At 41.4% G+C, this 20,604-nt stretch overlaps 3 protein-coding genes across 4 annotated transcripts; 2 read left to right on the top strand and 1 right to left on the bottom strand.

Annotated features, from left to right (window-relative positions):
* The first annotated feature begins 1,158 nt into the window (after positions 1–1,158).
* Positions 1,159–19,806, top strand: LOC114150804 (spindlin-1-like). 2 transcript variants are annotated; one of them, XM_028027504.1, is made up of 6 exons: positions 1,159–1,176; positions 1,749–1,838; positions 2,401–2,442; positions 3,645–3,892; positions 4,847–5,080; positions 6,853–8,593. In XM_028027504.1, the coding sequence occupies exons 3-6, from the start codon at positions 2,423–2,425 to the stop codon at positions 7,056–7,058; spliced, it is 708 nt and encodes a 235-aa protein (XP_027883305.1). In that variant the 5' UTR covers positions 1,159–1,176; positions 1,749–1,838; positions 2,401–2,422; the 3' UTR covers positions 7,059–8,593. The 2 variants fall into 2 exon arrangements, 1 of the variants encoding a protein (XP_027883305.1); XR_003596839.1 differs by lacking the exon at positions 1,159–1,176 and adding an exon at positions 19,618–19,806 and having other exon boundaries at positions 1,691–1,838; positions 6,853–7,298.
* micos13 (mitochondrial contact site and cristae organizing system subunit 13) lies at positions 8,732–11,064 on the bottom strand. Its single transcript, XM_028027506.1, has 4 exons — positions 10,897–11,064; positions 10,335–10,491; positions 9,147–9,204; positions 8,732–9,047 (listed from the first exon to the last, which is right to left on the bottom strand). Exons 1-4 carry the CDS (start codon positions 10,923–10,925, stop codon positions 8,950–8,952), a joined length of 342 nt encoding a protein of 113 aa, XP_027883307.1. The 5' UTR covers positions 10,926–11,064; the 3' UTR covers positions 8,732–8,949.
* On the top strand, positions 11,290–19,393 carry hsd11b1la (hydroxysteroid (11-beta) dehydrogenase 1-like a). The gene is made up of 6 exons (XM_028027502.1): positions 11,290–11,459; positions 17,187–17,317; positions 18,295–18,498; positions 18,594–18,687; positions 18,886–19,051; positions 19,138–19,393. The coding sequence occupies exons 1-6, from the start codon at positions 11,375–11,377 to the stop codon at positions 19,319–19,321; spliced, it is 864 nt and encodes a 287-aa protein (XP_027883303.1). The 5' UTR covers positions 11,290–11,374; the 3' UTR covers positions 19,322–19,393.
* Positions 19,807–20,604: the final 798 nt, after the last annotated feature.

Here is a 20,604-nt window from a genome sequence, read left to right as displayed (position 1 = left end):
GAAAAAATCAATGAAAATTATTTCACTTAGTGAAATGAGCTACTAAAATGAGATTTTCATTAATATTCTAAGTTATTGAGATGTACATGTAGGTGGATCTACATTACACAAAAAATGTAGATCCTTGCACAGGCTACTACTAGGACATATTTATTACTCTTTCTCAAGGTAAATGGGAAGCTCTAGCAGGTGATTGATCAAAATCAGACAGATGATTAATGTGCTCAATGTCCTTCAATGCAAAGAACAAGTCTTGGATGCAAATGTCTAGTGAATAAGAGGTTCCATAGAGATGAAATACATCGGACGACAGCTAACATACACACTAATTAAGTAAGGAAAGGTCTACTTGATCAGAAACTGGGCCTATGTAGTATAGTAGTGCAAGGCGTGCTGGATATGAAGTGCCCATGTTTCCTAGATTCTAACCAAACTGATAAAACAAAAAAAAATTAATCAAACCTCTGCTGCCCTCTGCTGGCACTAGCGCTCCATACAATCTAGCATGATGCAACTAAAGCAGGGGTCTCAAACTCAATTTACCGCTGGAGGTAGAGTCTGGGTGAGGCTGGGCCGCATTCACACACACGGTCTCCTCAGCCGAACCTTTCTGATTGCCTATTACCATATTTGGCCGTAGTCAGGCGCTGTAACAGCCGTAATTGTGTAGTGTCTCTTTAAGATACTCTAGTATTGCTAATGATGTCAGAAGTATGCGCCACGGCTTCTCTGTAGAGAGCGTGGGAGAAACGTGCTAGACGGACATGTTAGCTCCCTAACTTTTTAGTAATGTTACAGGTTGTTTGGACGCTGCTCAATTTTCATGTCTGATAATATAGCAGCCGTTCAACCGGCTTTGTAAGGTTGGTGAAGAGCGTATTTATTAAAGGACAACACGGTGGAATTCCCAGTACCAGTGTGGTTGTGAGTTTTTGACCGTCCTGACGAATCTGCCGCCTCCTCTCCTCCCTTAAACACAACCCAAGCGTTACAGCGCCTAATCTTAATTACGTTACACTGATCAGCAACTTCCGGGTCTAGACTGGATGCTGAAGCAGGTGAAGCGGGAGCGGTAGCGGAAATTGCATGTACTGCATGCAAATAATGACAAATAGAAAATGCAAATAGGCCCGGCCGATGTCCCGCCCCCGAGAGCAATATACTCCACCGTGATTGGTAAGTTTGTTCAGCTCCGCACACAACACTGAAAAGTGCCAATTATATCAAACTCGCTATTAAGGCGGGGGGGCCACAAACTATCGTCCCGAGGGCCTCAGTTGGCCCGCGGGCCGCGAGTTTGAGACCCCTGAACTAAAGCGATATATCTGATTGTTCCCAACCATCTTTTATTAATATACAAAATATTTTTCCTTAAAAAAATAATAATAAAAGGAAAAAGAATAAAAGGTCTGTCGGAAAATATTTTGAAATTATCATTGTCCATGTGAATTATAAGTGTGACAATGTGAATGCTAAGTTATCAATGTTAGGTAATGTCACGGTTTTGGAAAAAAAAAAGCTACAAAGACTCTAGTTTTGACATAAACTTTGCTGCATTTACAAATCAAAACATTAGAATCTTATCCAGCAGCATTTGTGCTGCCGGATAAGATTGATGTTTCTAAATGCCGGCATTTAGAAACATCAATACCCACAATTCATCGCGCAGTTGCTTACGTTTTTCCTTGCCGTCATGGCAACCTCCCCCCACGATCAACCAGCCACAGCTAACTCCAGTTTTTCCATAGGTTTCGCGAGATTTACGCGGGCGGGTTGGCGTGTGGCAACATTTATCCGCCATACAAACCGAACAGTACTGACATGAAATCTGCTTAAAGGTAATTAAGCTGTCTTCCACACTTAGAATACGGACGTAATAAACATCCATTTGTTGCTACCGCTTGTTAGCTTGTCAGTGAGACCGGTAAGCAGATAGATATGGCTGACTGAACGCCTCTGCTTACCTTCAGTAACATCTGCATTGGTAACGAGTGAGCAGACAGACGGCGCGGTGTTTAGTTCAGTAGGAATGTGAGCTAATGCAAGTGTATTTAAATGTTATTTTTTCAGACTTCCCCCGTGGCAATGATATGTTGGTATGTGAAATATTCATGTAAATACATTACACCCGCAGGCTTGTCATCCAGTTATACTGGCGTGCGAGCTAACTCATCTTTAGACGTGACCTCCATAGCTATGTCACCCGAATAAATTCTCAGGAAGTGGCTCAGTGATACCTGCTCATTGGTTGATGGAGTTGTCAGTCTTTAGACCAACACGTCAAGCCCATTTTCTTTTATTTTTTTTAGGATTATTTAAATTTCCCTCTTCTCCTGTGTCTGACTGTCTGTTCTTCCTGGTGACATAACAACTAAAGTACCTTCTTTTTCTTTCAAATAGTAACCTTTGAATTTCCAGAGGCATGTCCAAGAAAAGGGGCAGGTACGTGAAAGTGAACTGTTGGACAAGGTGATGTGTGAAAATCTGTTATTACAATCAAAACGTCTGGAACCTTTTTTTTCTTTTTAAATCAAGCAAACCTAATTTCACACAAGGAGACTGCGGAAAGGCACAATCTCCTGAGTTGCCTACCAGTCTGTGCTTTAATCTACAAATGTGAATGTGATTGGATCCATGTGGCTAGTGTAAAAGAAGGCATGAAGTGTAGGAACACAAATTTCGCTTGCACTACTCCATCTTGAAGGGGTCCTAGGGAAGTTTTGTTACACATTCTGGAGAGCCATCTGTTCTTTTTTGGGGTTTTTTTTGTTCATTTTGGCTTTACTGGAATCTACAATTTAATGTCCTTTTAATGTGATGCCAGAGAAGATGTTGGACTCGACCAGCCGTAACACAGCGCATAACCCACCAAACACACACACACCTGCACACACACAAATATAATTATTCCTGAATTTACTCAGTGTTTAAAAAAAGAAAAAAAAGATAATTTAGTTTTCCAGTAGTGAAAAACATGGACAAGACAAGATGTAGAAAATAACAGTTCCACCCATGTTCATACAAATAAAAGGTACAAAGACCTTATAGAGTAGATTATTGAATCTCTAGTAGTATGTTAAATTATGATTGCAGCAATAGGAATATTTGGTTTTTTTTTATAATTGTGTGATGTTCCGTTATTTGCTATAAGTTTATAAATATATATACCTAATGTGTGCTCTTAATTCCTTTTTTTGCACACAATCCTGGCCAATAAAGCTTATTCTGATATATTTTTCGTTTCAAATCTTAATGTAATGCTGGGGTACTAATAACTGCTTATAATATTGTCAAAATAATTTAGTTTGCTTAGAAAAATAACAAATTAGAAAAACATTTTAGGGGAGTATTAATAAACCTCTAATGTTGAAAATGGGTGAAAGGAGATCATGATGTCCTATTAGCTAAATTATTTAAGCACGAAATGCTTCATTTTCTTATAATATGCTCTCAGAAAAGGAAAAATTGGTAACACATGTAAGATGTGATCTCTTGCTCATGTTCTTGTATTTACATGCAGTACATGAAGTGAACAACACTCTCTCGCAGTAATACTAAAATGTACCAGTCTATCAGCTGGAGATCAGAATTATCCCACTTTTGTGTGAAAACATCTAAGGCTGTCTGTTCATGTCGGATATCAGAAAGCGGAGCAGTGGGGAACTGAGTGACGTGGCGACGCCGGACCCCAACTCCATCCTGGGATTGCGCATTCAGCATAACTGGCGAGAGAAGGGCAACCAAAGCAAATGGAAGGGAACGGTGCTGGACAGACTCAGCGTTAATCCCTCTCTCTTCATGGTGAAGTACGACGGCTTTGACTGCGTCTACGGCATAGAGCTATTCAAGGACGTGAGAGTCTCCAACCTGCAAGTCCTGTCAGAGAATATCGGTGAGTAGGTGTCTACGCTAAGGCTGGGCGATATGGTTTAAAAAATAATATCTCAGATGAACCTATTCATTCAAAAACCAATTTACGATTTTAATCTAATTGTTTTTTCTAAAAAAAAGAAATTTCAAATGACAGAAACTATTTTCAAAAAGTGTCTTTTACTTCAGTCAGTGTTAGGGCCAAGAATTTTTCTTTAATTATGAGAACAGTCATAATATTATCAGAGTAAAGATAATTTTAGCAAAAGATTGTTTTAAAATCACAAGAAAACGGATGTTTTAATGAGATAAAGCTTTAATAGAGTAATCAAGATCTGACCTGACCAGCTCAGTCCATATCCTTCTTTTTTCGAAATAGACTGTCGTATTCACAATTGTTTCAAAGTCCTGCTACTGATAACATTTTTATATGCTGATGTGTTAAATGAGTAAGAAGTTACTTATCTGTAAAACTGATAACAGAACCGATAAGTATAACTTAACCAGATGTTCAACGTTCCATTTTGTTATATTTTGTGCAGGAGGTCTCATAAAATTACTGCTACATTCTCCTAATTTGAGACTATATTCTGCTTATATTAACACTTTATTCTTGTGTTACTTTGGCGTTATTCTCATAATTAAAAAAATAAAATAAAAATTGTAGCCTCGCTCTAATACTCCATCGTAGAACTGACCTGTGAATTCAAAATAAACAGAATCCTGATAAATAGGATCTGTAAAACATACTTGTCAAACAAGATGGCGGCCCTGGGCAGGCTGACATTACTGAACTATGGAAACCTAAGGATTGCATTGGTGGGGAAAAAAAAAATCCCTATTTTCAATAAAATGAATATTTAAAAACCAAAAATTCAATTAATCGCCCAGCCTTAGTCCATGTACCTCTAATTCACAAGATAATCTCAGGCATTTTTATTAATTTTGAGCAACATATCCACTTGTGTCTCTGCAGTAAACAACAAAATAAAGATCCCAGCAGGGGCAGAGGAACTTGTGGGCAAAGCAGTGGAGCATTTGTTTGAAAAGGAAGATGGAGAGAAGAATGAGTGGAGAGGCATGGTCCTATCCCGAGCTCCAGTCATGACAAACTGGTATTATATCACTTATGAAAAGGACCCAGTTCTTTATATGTACCAGCTGTGGGATGACTACGCTGATGGGGACCTCAGGATTTTGCCAGAAGCAGGTACTGTTAATTTGTGTTTTAACAAAAGCTGATTTATTCAGAAAGAGTTTTATGTAGTGTTTTCCTCGAGGCTCCAGAAACGGGAACAAGAGATGTTACAGATATTGAAGGTTGTCTCAGTTATTGTCCACACAGAATAATTTGTCTCCTTTATTTCCAGTTTGAGGAAGGAAAACAAACAGACTTAAGGAGTACCTGGTTGATTTCAGGCAATTTTGAGTTTGTATGCTTTAATAATGAGTTGTACCTTAACATGTAACATGAACACCAGAAAGCATAGATGATCTGTTTTCGATCTAACTTTTTACTGCTCTAAAATTGTTTACACCCATCTACTGCATGCTTGATGTCCTGACCAGGCTGCATGTGAAAGCAGAAATATTTGCAACACTTACTTCAGACATCTGAAAGAGCTTATCCTGCTTCCAAACATGGCATACAAATATTAAAAACATGATAGCATGAGACCATGTCTGAGTACAGCAGGAAATCCTCCAGGGTATTTTCTGTGAGTTATGTTTGTGTGTGCTTCTGCATCATGTTCAAGCCGCATGCCACTTCTCTCTTGGAATATGTCTGTGTAGGTCCAAAGATGGGTAGAATTTAGTTTAGATGTAGTTTCAAAAATCTGGACTTTTTGTACTGTTCAGTGTTTAAAAGTCATATCCTGCATCATATTATGCCCTCCAACCTAATGCATCTTTGGAGTTCTTCCAACATGTGAAATCAGCAATTATTGATTTTATTTGCCTAAAAGCTATCAAACTAATGTAAGCTACAACTCATAAATCATGTGGTACTTGGATTGTTAAGCATCTTCCAGTTCTAAATTAGAATAACCCTTTGAATATGTTAACCTCACACTACAGTATTGGCAATTAGGGCTGCAGAGTATTATAAAAACTGGAAATTCTAGTGCAACTACTGGAACTGGAAGTGATATGTTTTGCAAGTTAGCCATTTTTGCCTCACATTTCTCTTTGTTTTCCAACATCACAATGCCCCAGAAGCCTGTGAACTGAACGATTTTAAAGAAGCTGGAAAGAAAGTGAGATATGTGCCCAGTGGTATTCACCAAAAAGACAACCAGCAGAACTCTGGTTGTAGACAAAGAAAAAGTCTACGTCTGCAGAAGAGTCGGACTGAAGTGTGCTAATAACGCGGAGAAAGACTAAGCATGCATTTTCTTTGGTCAGATGGTTATATATGGGGTTATAATTTTTAACTTAACTTTTATTTCTGAAATATGTAATGAGATACAATCATCAAAAGTGCAGCAAAGTTATTTTCCTACAACTATCACTATGTGTTAAACACTGGTCTGCTAAACTGGATATTAAGGGTGGGCGAAAAACCATTTTCTTGGAATCCAGACTCCAGCGAACCTTCCTTTTTCATTTTCTCTGACAATTACAACTTATAACAAAAAATGGGATGCAACTAAACTCAATCCTTCATCCAAACATTGAGTCAAAATGGATAAAAACCTGAAATCCAACAAAGTCAAATTCCAGTGGCCTGATTTAAAATGTCTGTCAGTATGGTGGTATTTAGAAGCTCGGTATTTACAGAGGTGGGACTTATAAAAAGGTGCCTGGGTTTGAGATGTTCTTACGCCTTTTGACCTGACCTGGTCGATATGACAAAATACTACCTTTGGACAGTATGTGGAAAAACTATCTGTAGATGTCACAATATCCTCAAGGTGAAGTTTGCTGATTTTATCTGTAAGTTTACTGCACAAGTTGTAATGTTTCACTCTCCTCCTTCAGAAAACAAGCACCTGTTGCCTGCGGACAGAAAGCCGGGAGAAGAGACTGAAAGTCTGGTGGGGAAACAAGTGGAGTATGTTACCGACAAGGGAGTGAAGAGAACAGGCCTGGTCATCTACCAGGTCCCAGCCAAGCCCTCAGTGTACTATATCAAATATGATGATGACTTTCATATTCATGTTTATGATCTGGTCAAAACCCCATAGACATAGTGAACACTTTCACCTCTGCCCATTTTCCATCTGCTTTTGTTCGGCTCATTGTTAAATTATTATTCAAAGCCATTCATGGTGGGTTTGAGGAATAATATCGCTTTATTCGTTAAGAAGCCAGTGCAATATTCATTTCTATGTACAGCAGAAAAGTAGCACTGCTATGCTTGTTTATTTTTTGAAATGGTGACAGTCTTATTCTATAACTTCATCCATGGACAGTTATAGAAGGTTGTGCTGTTGTCGGCTGTGCAGGAATTTTGCATTTACATTGTTGCCATCAATCAGTCTACTAAGTGGTTCTGACTTTGAAAGATGAGCAAGATGTCTTATAGATGCACTTTTCTCTGAAGTTCTTAAATTTGTTACACAAAGAGTGTCTAAAAATCAAAGCTTTAGTTTGCCGTTTGTACTTGTAGACATCAGTGGGAAGCAGCCTTGCAAAGTCACCCTTATCTGTCCCCTATATTGCTCAATGCCAATATCTTCTTGCACCTTTGCACTCTTATCTAGTATTGCAACGTTTATAGTTGTGCTATATTAATCGGCTGCATATTACATTATGTGAGTCTAGCCTGGCTGTTCTTGTTGGATGGAGATTTTAAAATATGCTTTAAATTCTAATTTTTACTGCACTTTTATGGTTGCAATGGAAATGCTGAAGTAGTATTATTTCAATTTAAATGCACAGTTATACATAAAGTGCCTTCACGCTGGTCACAATTTGGCAATATATTACTTACCGTTTCTCCGGACTGCTAATTGAAGTATGCTATTTCATTACATTTAAAGGACAAACAGTTTGAGGGAAATTATGGATCAGTTTGGAATGTCTAGCTCTTCATTGTAAGATTGCTATTCAAATTAACCTGCTTTATCATTGCTGTTGTGATTTCAGTGTTGATGTTGTGTGCAGCACTTTACTGTATAAAGTTTATGTGGTTACGTTATATAAGACGATATACTTTCTGCTAAATGTTATAAGGAAATACTACGCATGAAGGAAAGAAGAAAAAAAATATATGCTGCAATACATTCAGATGACAGTATTTAAGCTGGAAAATTTGTGTAAAAGCCCCTATAATGTTTTTAAAATTGTAATCAACAAAGAAAAAGAAACAATATACTAGTATCTATCTTTGATTTTGGTCTTTAAAATGCCTTGTAGTCATAAATTACATGCTTGCAGTAGAGGTTTCATCCCAAATTTCTCAAAACTGAGCTCTGTTTATCCTTCAGATAACTTTTCCTTTGGGTCAAAACTTTGGTTGCATCCCCCAAATAGTGCCTGGGAGTTTCTGAAACATTTACATAAGGGTGGGAGTGACCGTGTATGCTAGAATCAGTTCTGTTGTTGCATTTAGTTCAAAACGTAACACTATGCATCACTGTTAGCCGTGCTTTAGTGTGTTTTTTGTGCAAAATTAAATTATAGATTACTCTGCTTTAAGTTTTCTCTGGTTCTGAATTTGTGGCGGAATCTAAATGACAGTTTGTCATCATTCTGTTGTAATAAAGTTTTGCACATCCGTCTTGTGTTTTATTATAAGCTGCCTACTGCAAAGTTTTAGATTTGGTGTTTTTGCCAGCAAATAGTGAAGTTGGATACGTACATCAGACACACTCCTTCATACTTTATTTGCAATTAACGTTGATGACAATTTAACTTGCATAAACAAATTTTTAATTTAAAAACACTTTGCTTCCCTGCTTTATTTACAACTTCCACAAAATACCAATTTACATTAAATCCAGCACATTCCTCACACAGAAGTTTCCTTTTGTGTCTTCTAGTCTGGAGGGAGGGGGTGAAACCTTTGGAGTACTGTCATTTCTCAGGTGCAAAAGTCAAACAATAATGTGAGGACACCCAGGGTGGTTCTGTTCACTTGATAAGCTCTTTTACGTACTGCAGTCCCTGATTTGTATATTCAGATGCTCTTGTTGGGGCCTCTGAAAGGCTCAAAATTGTCCACCGCACTCCTGTAAATAGAAGGGAAGTAAGTAAGCAAACTACATTGATAATTCAGGCTCATTCAGAAGCCCAAACTCGTGATCACCGACATTCTGTTCAGTTCTTACCAGCGTTCCATGAATTAACCGGGGAGAATTCAATCTTAGGCATGGTGGGAAGCTGAGCCTAAGGACAGAGGAAAAGGTTAAGGATGTTAGATTATAAATTTTATGCACAATTTAACAGTGGCTTTAAGTATATCTATTAATCTATCCCAATTATGAAAAGAAACATGCATTTGCGTGACTTTCACAAATGAACCAAGAAAGGAGGGTTTTTTGGCTGTAATGTGGAGAACAGAGCAGGGCAGAGGCAGTTTGACCCAGTTTGTAGCCTCAACACTTTATCCGTCCTTACAAAAAAGACAAAGTCAGTTGTCTGGAAGCTTATGACACGTAAACTTGAAGTGTCACCCTCTACTGTTATCAAACTAATGCTGTGTTGAAAGTACCATGAGCAAGCTTTGAGGCACAAGTCTTAAACATGGCATCTATAGGCTAGCTACTTGAGCAGATAGCCTGACCAATGAACTAGTCAAAAATACCTTGTGATACTCCATGAAGAGCAAAACAACAATAAGATAATATTTGCAAATATTATATTTAGTTAAACTGCTATTAAATTTACAGAGGGGTTTATTTTCTTATCCTTTCTCTAAATATGTAACTTTTAAACAAAGAAATAATTTCAGTACATTTACTTCTGTAAATTAATGATGTTTACATGACTTAAGGCCATCCTTTGCCACTAAAATAGAGTTGAATCCTTTTTTGTGTTTTTAGCTGAAAGAAACATTCTCATAAATGCCTAAAATAGCCAACTGATTTTGAATACAGCTGCTATCGTCATATCTTTGGTCTCCTTCTCTCTGTGAATCGAAATCAAAATAGGAAACAAATATTATATTACATAACACAAATTGGATCACGTTAATAACCTTGAATTCGCTTGGTGTAATTTCAAAACAGTTACCTTATTTAGGATGGTGGGTTACCTTCATGTGAGTATAAGACCTCTCTTTGGCTAGAAGTAACAACTTGTGGAAGGTAAGCACTATGTTACTCAATCCTCCATACAGCCAGAGACAACTTTAGTCACTGTTATCGCAAAAATGACTGTAAGCCATTAAAATTAAAGAGGACTTTCACTTTGTAAAACTTTTGCTTTGCAAGGTCTCTACTACATAAAATCAGTCTATATGCCAACTACCTAAATGCCAGGTTATTTGGCCAAATAAGCAATTTACACATCCGTACCTCCAAACCAAAATACTTCATCCATTCTTCTAAGGCGGGTGGCACAGCTGCTTTGGCCTTCTCCAGGGCCGCTGACCCCTGTTCACCGCTTCCCAGCAGACCAGAGTCATAGGTGACGTACACTGCTCCTCCGGCAATGGTCACCTTGGAGACAAGCCTGTGAGTGAAGGAATGAAGTTAGCCATACTGTGAGTAAAAAAAAAACACATGCAGCCTTGTAATAATTAATGATTCCACACGGAAACAACAACAACAACAAAAAACGACACAATAACCTTCATTACAGTACACAACATAAAGGTAATTTCTATGATAGTAACTCAAAGCAGTTATTTAACAGCTTTGTCTAGTTTGGGAATTAAAAACAAACGTTCCAGTATATACAAGTAAAACTGTTTTAACCGTAAAATGCCGAGTTATTTTAAATAGTGTAACGTAACAACTAGAGAGTTCCTAGCACTACTACTGTTAGCTTAAGCGAGCTAACGGGCTAATCTGGTACTTAGCATGTCAACCACCAAGCTTTGAATGAAAAACCTTGAGTTGAAAGAAAAATACCAACTTTACTAAAGGCCAGATCCTTGCGGCCATCGTCCAGAATGTTATGTTTTCTCTTTTTGTGTCGCTTTTCAGAAAACAATCCTAGAAGAACATTGGCCGGCAGTCAGGAGCAGTGAAGGACAAGCGTTGTCTGCACTGTGTGCGCTGTTTTGTCAATAAAGTTGCTAGTTATTTCAGAGCGGCAGATTCGTTCGTCGTGTATCTGTTTTATGTTATATTATTATGGTTTGTTTAAATAAAAATGAAAAAATCACGCTTTCAAAGACAAAACGTTATCAATTCCTGTGACAATATATTTGAATTTGGTTAAAAATGCTTTGAATATTTTAGCCAGATATGGAGGGGTGGGTTTGAGTAGTAAAAAAAAAAAGGTTTACGTAACATGCACCTCCTATTAACTGGTATTGTGAAGTTCCGCCATACTTATATAAACCCTAAAAAAGAAGTTGTTTGAAGCTTTTACAAATCAAGTGGGCTAAATGGCAACATTCGTAAAAATTTTGATTGGGAGTATTTTGGTTGCTTATTTAGCTATGAAATGGACTGCACCTAGTTTTGATCCAGGTACGTAAAGCTAGAATGAATGTAAACTTTTCTTTTCTATGCAGATTTAGTTGCCAATGTTAATGTTCGAGTTTGTTTACTTAACTGCAGGGAATTAGGTGTATTATGTTGACAACTGATGATGATGATGATGACAGCAATGATGATAGGTGTTTGACCTGCAATGGTGGGATGATGTCTCAGTACAACTTCATAGTACATAAAAAAACTAACACTTAAAAATCTAAAGCCTTGCAGTGAATATCTACAAACTCGACAATATTGGACACTGCAGAAGACTTATGTTTTTAGAAAGAATCCCAGTTTTTCTATATCTTGTTGTTTCTATGTACAGTTGTTCTATGGAAATAATCTCATTGGAATCAGACCTTTTTCATACATTGAATATACGTTAGTTTTTATAGTGTGCAATTATTATTATTATTTTCATTATTTTAAATTCCCCAGCAAATATTTTAGCTACACTTCTTTCAAAGTGTTTTCATGTAAATTGGACCTGACTTTATTTTGCGTGTCTAACTACTGTAAAACTGTTGACCGAATTAGTTTTGAGTTCCCACTGAACAGTAGGACAGTTCACTCTCCTTTCAAACATGAGGGAGCGCCCTTTTTAAAATATCTTTTATAAAGCTGTGGTGGTGCATTGCCCTCCCACATGCCAAGGAGAGTCTCTGCTGAAGAAGTGGATTCAGAGCATGCAAAAGTAGCATATGCCCTTATAAATCTACAGTGTAATGCAAGAAATTATATTCTAACAAAACAGATTTTTTTTTTATTCTTAGGTTAAATACTTATGTTTAATGTAAAGCCAATTTCTCAATATCCAGTCAGTGGAGGATGGTGTTCTGTAACTAAAACGTGCATCTGGTTAATTAAACCTGAATCAAAGAATTTTGTCTTTATCCTGATTCTATATTTCTTTGATTCAGGTTCACCAGACCAGTGACACATTCAAAAGCTGTAGGACGCTGGCCCCAAAGACTGACATTTTAGATTTGTGTTGTAAAACATCAGAAACATTCTATCTGAACCTTTAAATACCACTAAGACAATCCAGTTACCAGAACTGTAGTATTGCTAGGTTTGTGCAATCATTCAGAATTGCGAACAAAAAAAAAAGATATTATCAATGGATTCCATTGCAGTCCATCCATCCATCCATCCATCCATCTTCTTCCGCTTATCCGAGGTCGGGTCGCGGGGGTAGCAGCTTCAGAAGGGAGGCCCAGACTTCCCTCTCCCCAGCCACTTCTTCCAGCTCCTCCAGGGGAATCCCAAGGCGTTCCCAGGCCAGCCGAGAGACATAGTCCCTCCAGCGTGTCCTGGGTCTTCCCCGGGGCCTCCTCCCGGTGGGACGTGCCCGGAACACCTCACCAGGGAGGCGTCCAGGAGGCATCCTGACCAGATGCCCAAGCCACCTCAACTGGCTCCTCTCGATGTGAAGGAGCAGCGGCTCTACTCTGAGTCCCTCCCGGATGACTGAGCTTCTCACCCTATCTCTAAGGGAGAGCCCAGCCACCCTACGGAGAAAACCCATTTCGGCCGCTTGTATCCGCGATCTCGTTCTTTCGGTCATGACCCAAAGCTCATGACCATAGATGAGGGTGGGAACGTAGATCGACCGGTAAATCGAGAGCTTCGCTTTTTGGCTCAGCTCTCTCTTCACCACGACGGACCGGTACAGCGCCCGCTTGACAGCAGACGCTGCGCCAATCCGCCTGTCGATCTCCCGCTCCTTTCTTCCCCCATTCGTGAACAAGATCCCGAGATACTTAAACTCCTCCACTTGGGGCAGGACACCCCCCCTGACCCGGAGAAGGCACTCTACCCTTTTCCGGCTCAAGACCATGGCCTCGGATTTGGAGGCACTGATCCCCATCCCGGCCGCTTCACACTCGGCTGCGAACCGATCCAGCGAGAGCTGCAGATCACGATCTGATGAAGCCAAAAGGACCACATCGTCTGCGAAAAGCAGAGATGAGATCCTGAGGCCACCAAATCGGATCCCCTCAACACCTTGGCTGCGCCTAGAAATTCTGTCCATGAAAGTGATGAACAGAATCGGTGACAAAGGGCAGCCCTGGCGGAGTCCAACTCTCACCGGAAACGAGCCCGACTTACTGCCGGCAATGCGGACCAGACTCTGACACCGGTCATACAGGGACCTGACAGCCCGTATCAAAGGGCCCGGTACCCCATACTCCCGGAGAACCCCCCACAGGGCTCCCCGAGGGACACGGTCGAACGCCTTCTCCAAGTCCACAAAACACATGTAGACTGGTTGGGCGAACTCCCATGCACCCTCCAGGACCCTGCTGAGGGTGTAGAGCTGGTCCAGTGTTCCACGACCAGGACGAAAACCACACTGCTCTTCCTGAATCCGAGGTTCGACTATCCGACGGACCCTCCTCTCCAGGACCCCTGAATAGACCTTGCCAGGGAGGCTTAAGAGTGTGACCCCTCTATAATTGGAGCACACCCTCCGGTCCCCCTTTTTGAACAGGGGGACCACCACCCCAGTCTGCCAATCCAGGGGAACTGCCCCCGATGTCCATGCGATATTGCAGAGTCGCGTCAACCAACACAACCCTACAACATCCAGAGCCTTAAGGAACTCCGGGCGGATCTCATCCACCCCCGGGGCCTTGCCACCGAGGAGCTTTTTAACCACCTCGGCGACCTCGCCCCCAGAGATTGGAGAGCCCAACCCAGAGTCCCCAGGCTCCGCTTCCTCAGTGGAAGGCATGTTGGTGGGATTGAGGAGGTCTTCGAAGTACTCTGCCCACCGGCCCACAACGTCCCGAGTAGAGGTCAGCAGCACACCATCCCCACTATAAACAGTGTTGGTGCTGCACCGCTTCCCCCCCCTGAGACGCCGGATGGTGGACCAGAATCGCCTCGAAGCCGTGCGGAAGTCTTTCTCCATGGCCTCTCCAAACTCCTCCCACACCCGAGTTTTTGCCTCAGCAACCGCCCGAGCCGCATGCCGCTTCGCCCGCCGGTACCCATCAGCTGCTTCCGGAGTCCCACAGGCCAAAAAGGCTCGATAGGACTCCTTCTTCAGCCTGACGGCATCCCTCACCGAAGGTGTCCACCAACGGGTTCGAGGGTTGCCGCCGCGACAGGCACCGACAACCTTGCGGCCACAGCTCCGATCGGCCGCCTCGACAATGGAGGCACGGAACACGGTCCACTCAGACTCCATGTCCCCCACCTCCCCCGGGACGTGTTCGAAGTTTTGCCGGAGATGGGAGTTAAAGCTCCGTCTCACAGGGGATTCCGCCAGACGTTCCCAGCAGACCCTCACAACACGTTTGGGCCTGCCAGGTCTGACCGGCTTTCGCCCCCGCCACCGGAGCCAACTCACCACCAGGTAGTGGTCAGTGGACAGCTCCGCACCTCTCTTCACCCGAGTGTCCAAGACATACGGCCGCAGATCCGATGAAACGATGACAAAGTCGATCATCGAACTGCGGCCTAGGGTGTCCTGGTGCCAAGTGCACATATGGACACCCTTATGCTTGAACATGGTGTTCGTTATGGACAATCCATGGCGAGCACAGAAGTCCAGCAACAGAACACCGCTCGAGTTCAGGTCGGGTGGGCCGTTCCTCCCAACCACGCCCCTCCAGGTCTCACTGTCGTTGCCCACGTGAGCGTTGAAGTCCCCCAGCAGAACAAGGGAGTCCCCAGGAGGAGCACTCTCCAGTACCCCCTCTAAGGACTCCAAAAAGGGTGGGTAATCTGAACTGTCGTTCGGCCCGTAAGCACAAACGACAGTCAGAACCCGTCCCCCCACCCGTAGGCGGAGGGATCCTACCCTCTCGTTCACCGGGGTAAACCCCAACGTACAGGCGCCGAGATGGGGAGCAACAAGTATGCCCACTCCTGCCCGACGTCTCTCTCCCTGGGCAACTCCAGAGTGGAAGTATGTCCAGCCCCTCTCAAGGAGACTGGTTCCAGAACCAGAGCCATGCGTCGAGGTGAGACCGACTATTTCTAGCCGGAACCTCTCGACCTCACGCACTAGCTCCGGCTCCTTCCCCACCAGAGAGGTGACATTCCACGTCCCAAGAGCCAGTTTCTGCAACCGAGGATCGGACCGCCAGGGTCCCCTCCCTTGGCCGCCACCCATCACACAGTGCACCCGACCCCTTTGGCCCCTCCCACGGGTGGTGGGCCCATGGGAGGGGGGGCCCATGTTTCCTCTTCGGGCTGAGCCCGGCCGGGCTCCATGGGTAAAAGCCCGGCCACCAGACGCTCGCCATCGTGCCCCCCCTCCAGGCCTGGCTCCAGAGTGGGGCCCCGGTGACCCGCGTCCGGGCGAGGGAACACCAAGTCCAAGGTTTTCCTTCATCATTGGGGTCTTCGGGCTGCACTTTGTCTGGTCCCTCACCTAGGACCTGTCTGCCTTGGGTGACCCTACCAGGGGCATGAAGCCCCAGACAGCATAGCTCCTAGGATCATTGGGGCACTCAAACCCCTCCACCACGATAAGGTGGCAGCCCATGGAGGAGGGTGGCAGCCCATGGAGGAGTCCATTATCCATTGCAGTCCGCTAATGAAATACCTATGGCTATTTCTCATTGTTGCACACTTCAGACCAGATTGCTGAAAAAATAGCTATACCCCTAGTAAGGTCAATACCCTTACTTACAAGAAAATAATTTCTGCTCGCAAAACACAGTCATGGGGTAGAAAGTAGTGAAGCAACACCACTGACCCATTAAATAACTCTGTTTTAATGCTTTATTTTGCAAGCTACACATGGCATGTCTGTAAAGCGGCCTGCTCCAGGCCGACTACCTAAGTAGTGACTAATAATCCAGCATTAACGTGGTATACTTGTTGCCATTCTATAAAGAGAAGAATGGCAAAAACGTCCTATATTCCTCACAATAGAATTTTATTCTTGTGCCTCATGATCTAAAAATATAAACTTCAACACACCCATATAAAAACAGAGTAAATATAAAAAATAATATTATTCATAAAATGTTTTTATTGTCGTGTCAGATGCTTTCTGTATGATGTTAAGCATCAGTCACATAATGTGTAGCTCTTTCAAATATCAACATTTGTTCCACTTAACTACTTGAATATAAACTATGCAAACACAATCATTCAACTGTTTTGACAATCAGATCCTGAAAAATGCCTTCTTCTCTGCCCTGAATAAAAATAATCAGTGTAAAAATAATGATTATGAGGTTTTAATGATTGCTTTGGGATAACTGGGAGCGGAATCGTGAACTGAGCAAATGACTGCACATAATCTGCTTTCCTCAAGTGACTAAACAGTTTTAGAACAGACAGAATACAGACATTCATTCATCCCACCAGGACAAACTACAGTAAATTTAACACAAATATTCACATGATTTAGCTCGACTTAACTGCGCAGTGCTGGTATCTTTAGGTGTATTGTGTATTTCGTTAAGCAACTGAAATGTCCCAAGGACATTTTCTGTACACTGAGTCCTTTGAGCGAGACTGGTTTCATTTTGCGTGAAATATTCTGTGAGGGACTTTGATTGGGTTTATGTTTTACAGCGAGTGCCCTAAAAGATAAGAATCATTATTCCAAAGGGAAATCCTGTTGTAGAGTGAAATACCTGTGTGAATCTGTGTTAGGACATATCCGTTTATACACAATAAATAACAACTGACGCCTTACTGTTTGCATCTTTTCAGTATGTTTTTTTGAATGTGTGGACTTTGTCTTAGAATCTCTCAAAGGTGCCAGAGTGTTGGTCACAGGGGCCAGTTCAGGCATTGGTGAACAAATGGCGTATCATTATGCCCGCTTTGGAGCCCAGATTGTCATCACAGCAAGGAGGGAGAAAGTTTTACAGCAGGTCAGTTTTGCTTAATTCTTTTCATTCTGTCTTTTGGAAATGTCAGGTGAGTGAAACAGGTTTATATAACCTCAACTGGGATATTGAGGTGACAATCTAAACTACACATCTAATCAGCAAGTAAGCCTGCATGGTTTGCTTATTCAGCACAAGTCTTTCTCTCCCACTGCTTAGACCTTATTTCTTTTGCATCATTCCTATTTCATCTCATTCTAGTCAATTTCACTCTGTATCACTTATCACATTTCTATTCTATTTCCTTTACTGCTATCGTTGTTATTCCTTCATTCACATCACCTCTCAACCTAATTATCTTCATTCAGCTTATTTTATTTCCACTCATTTTTATTCCTTCTTCCATACCCCTCCATCATTCCTCCACACCTTCCTCATCTCTCATTACCGCTCTTTCTAATTCTACTTAGTCTCCCTCATCCGCCTCATCTGCATCCCAATACATCTCCTTCCTGATCATTATTCCTAATGTTTTCATCCATCATCGCCACACATGCTCCATCATCTTCCTCATTTTCTCCCATTTTAATCTCGTATGCCTTCTTAGGATTTCTGTTGCATTACTTGCTTATCATTCTAATCCCAATCATTCATCGTCATTTTCTTTATCTCCATATTTTCATCTCCTATTATCTCCTGTTCCATCCATCCATCCATCCATCCATCCATCCATCCATCCATCCATCCATCCATCCATTCATCCATCATCTTCCTCTTCTGCTTCCGCTTCATTATTAGCACTTTTAACTAGACTAATCCTTCCTAAATGTTCTAATCTCTACCCCGTTTGATCTACTTCCTCCTGATCAACTTTTTCACCTGTCATCGATATTCCTTCCTATCACAATCATTTAGTATCATTCAGCTTGTCCATAAGGCACCAAATCACACCTAACGTCATCTCAACTGCACCAGGAGTTTTGCTAAACTGTTTTGCAAACTTTACTCCTTGCGGTTCACAGGTAGCTGAGAAGTGTCTGAGTCTGGGGGCTCAGAAAGCCCTGCACATAGCAGCAGACATGGCCAATGAGTCTGACCCTGAAAGGGTGGTCGATTTTGCTCTGGAAAAACTGGGAGGCTTGGACTACCTGGTTCTCAACCACATTGGCCCGACTACCTTTGGCATGTGGGAGGGAGATGTGGAACATACCAGGTGGTTAATGAAGGTAATGGATCATTTTGACAGTTTCTCAGCACATAAAACCAAGGGAATGCCTTGATGTTTATTTGATGTGTGTGTATGTGTGTGTGTGTTTTAAAGGTCAATTTCTTTAGCTACATTCAGATGGCCTGGAGAGCTTTGCCCTCTCTTGAGCAAAGTAAAGGATCTTTGGTGGTTGTTTCATCAGTTTTAGGTACGTTTGTCTCAATATTTGCCTTTACATCAAGCTATGACACATAAGTGATAAATGTACAGTTACAAAAGCATTAACTAATTCTCTTACACATTCATATTTTTGTTTAAGCTCAAGCTGAACATATAAGCAATTTTTTTGACTCAAGTGCTTGAGAAAGCTCTGCAATTTACTGGGAAATTTGTCTTTGGTTTGAAGGTAAAATGACGAACCCCTTCACACTACCATACAGCTCAACAAAATTTGCCCTAAGTGGATTCTTTGGGTCCCTTTATCATGAGCTGGCCATGAAGAAAAGCAATGTGTCAATCTCAGTATGCACCCTGGGGCTTATTGATACTGATTCAGCCATGGACAAAGTCAGGTTTGTCAAATATGCTAAAGTCAGTATACACAAAGGATTTTGAAAAAAAGAAAATCAGTTGCAAATGAGTTATTTTCTGGTTTTAGGGGCATTACAAAAGTACCAGCCTACCCCGCCACAGAAGCTGCATTAAATATCATCATCGCTGGAGCAACAAGACAACTGGACCTTTACTATCCATGGTTCACACAAGTCATAACTCTAATCAAAGACTGGTCTCCTTCGTTAACAAACTACATCATCCAGAACTCCTACAGCTACATTCCATGAACAATGTTCGTTTGCAGCATTAATGCTGTTATGGACCGATATATGTGTTTCATTTTGTGCTGCAATATCGGCATATGGTCATACTATAGGATTAATCAGAAATCTACCCTTATTCGCTTTCAGTTTTCACATTGTGTTGTTTTTATGCTCATATAAAAAATATTACACTTTTGCAAAACAGACATTTCAAGCATGCTTAAAATGTTGGTTTTGTTTGAAATTTTACACAAAGAGTATTAAATTACACCTGCTCAGTGTAGTTGTTCAATTTGATCCCTAAATGATGATGGGTATAGAAAAAAAAATAATTGCAACCTGAACCATAAGTGCAGAGAGACAAGACTTAATACAGTCAGAAAACTGCAGTCCATCACAATGAGCAAAAATATGAAAAAAAGACATTTGAGCCTGAAAAAGACAAATTTCTAATTCTACATGCAGCACTGCATGCAACGCAGTAGAAACGTAAGTATGTAAATATATGATGAACGTAATTACAACAAAAAAGGCATCTCCAACCATTTCTCTCATTGCATGTTTCATTTCTACCAAAAGCACCAGTTTTAAGCATTTAGATCCATCCATCCATTTTCTGTTCACCCTTTGTCCCTAATGGGGTTGGGAGGGTTGCTGGTGCCCATCTCCAGCTACGTTCCGGGCAAGAGGCGGGGTCACCCTGGACAGGTCGCCAGTCTGTCGCAGGGCAACACAGAGACATACAGGACAAACAACCATGCACACACACTCACACCTAGGGAGAATTTAGAGAGACCAATTAACCTGACAGTCATGTTTTTGGACTGTGGGAGGAAGCCGGAGTACCCGGAGAGAACCCACGCATGCACAGGGAGAACATGCAAACTCCATGCAGAAAGACCCAGGACTTTCTGCATGGACCTTCTTGCTGCAAGGCAACAGTGCTACCAACTGCGCAGCCTTGCATTTAGATCATTTAATTAATTTCTCATCTGTTACTTTCTCTACCTGACTGTTCAGTTTGAATTGATATTGATATATTCTGTTAAAATCATATAGCTTCCAAAATGACCCTTTTGATTTTTACTGGTTATCAAGACACAATTCTTTAATTTCCTTGTATGGCCTTATCACTGTGCGTGGACTTTAAAGAACAATAAATTAGGTTTCATTGTGTCTTCTTATTTTATGTCATTTTTTTTTCTTTGAAAATTTATGGAAATCAAATTGTCTGAAAGGCAGCTTGGAAACTTCTGGGTATGAGTCTGCCCTCTGCAGGTAAAAAAAAACAAAAAAAAAACCTTAGC

The sequence above is a fragment of the Xiphophorus couchianus genome, chromosome 9 (assembly GCF_001444195.1).
Source record: "Xiphophorus couchianus chromosome 9, X_couchianus-1.0, whole genome shotgun sequence".
Taxonomy (NCBI): Eukaryota; Metazoa; Chordata; class Actinopteri; order Cyprinodontiformes; family Poeciliidae; genus Xiphophorus; species Xiphophorus couchianus.
This window is presented reverse-complemented; position numbering and strand designations above follow the sequence as displayed.

Bases quoted from the DNA above. Each gene is read 5' to 3' on its own strand.
- hsd11b1la (XM_028027502.1), top strand. From the start codon at position 11,375: ATGGCAACATTCGTAAAAATTTTGATTGGGAGTATTTTGGTTGCTTAT. The intron at 18,499-18,593 runs GTAATGGATCAT...TGTGTTTTAAAG, and splicing joins ATACCAGGTGGTTAATGAAG to GTCAATTTCTTTAGCTACAT. The intron at 18,688-18,885 runs GTACGTTTGTCT...TTTGGTTTGAAG, and splicing joins GGTTGTTTCATCAGTTTTAG to GTAAAATGACGAACCCCTTC.
- LOC114150804 (XM_028027504.1), top strand. From the start codon at position 2,423: ATGTCCAAGAAAAGGGGCAG. The intron at 2,443-3,644 runs GTACGTGAAAGT...GTCGGATATCAG, and splicing joins ATGTCCAAGAAAAGGGGCAG to AAAGCGGAGCAGTGGGGAAC. The intron at 3,893-4,846 runs GTGAGTAGGTGT...GTGTCTCTGCAG, and splicing joins AGTCCTGTCAGAGAATATCG to TAAACAACAAAATAAAGATC.
- micos13 (XM_028027506.1), bottom strand. From the start codon at position 10,925: ATGGCCGCAAGGATCTGGCCTTTAGTAAA. The intron at 9,205-10,334 runs GTACGGATGTGT...CTCTGTCCTTAG, and splicing joins TGAAGTATTTTGGTTTGGAG to GCTCAGCTTCCCACCATGCC. The intron at 9,048-9,146 runs GTAAGAACTGAA...TTCTATTTACAG, and splicing joins GGTTAATTCATGGAACGCTG to GAGTGCGGTGGACAATTTTG.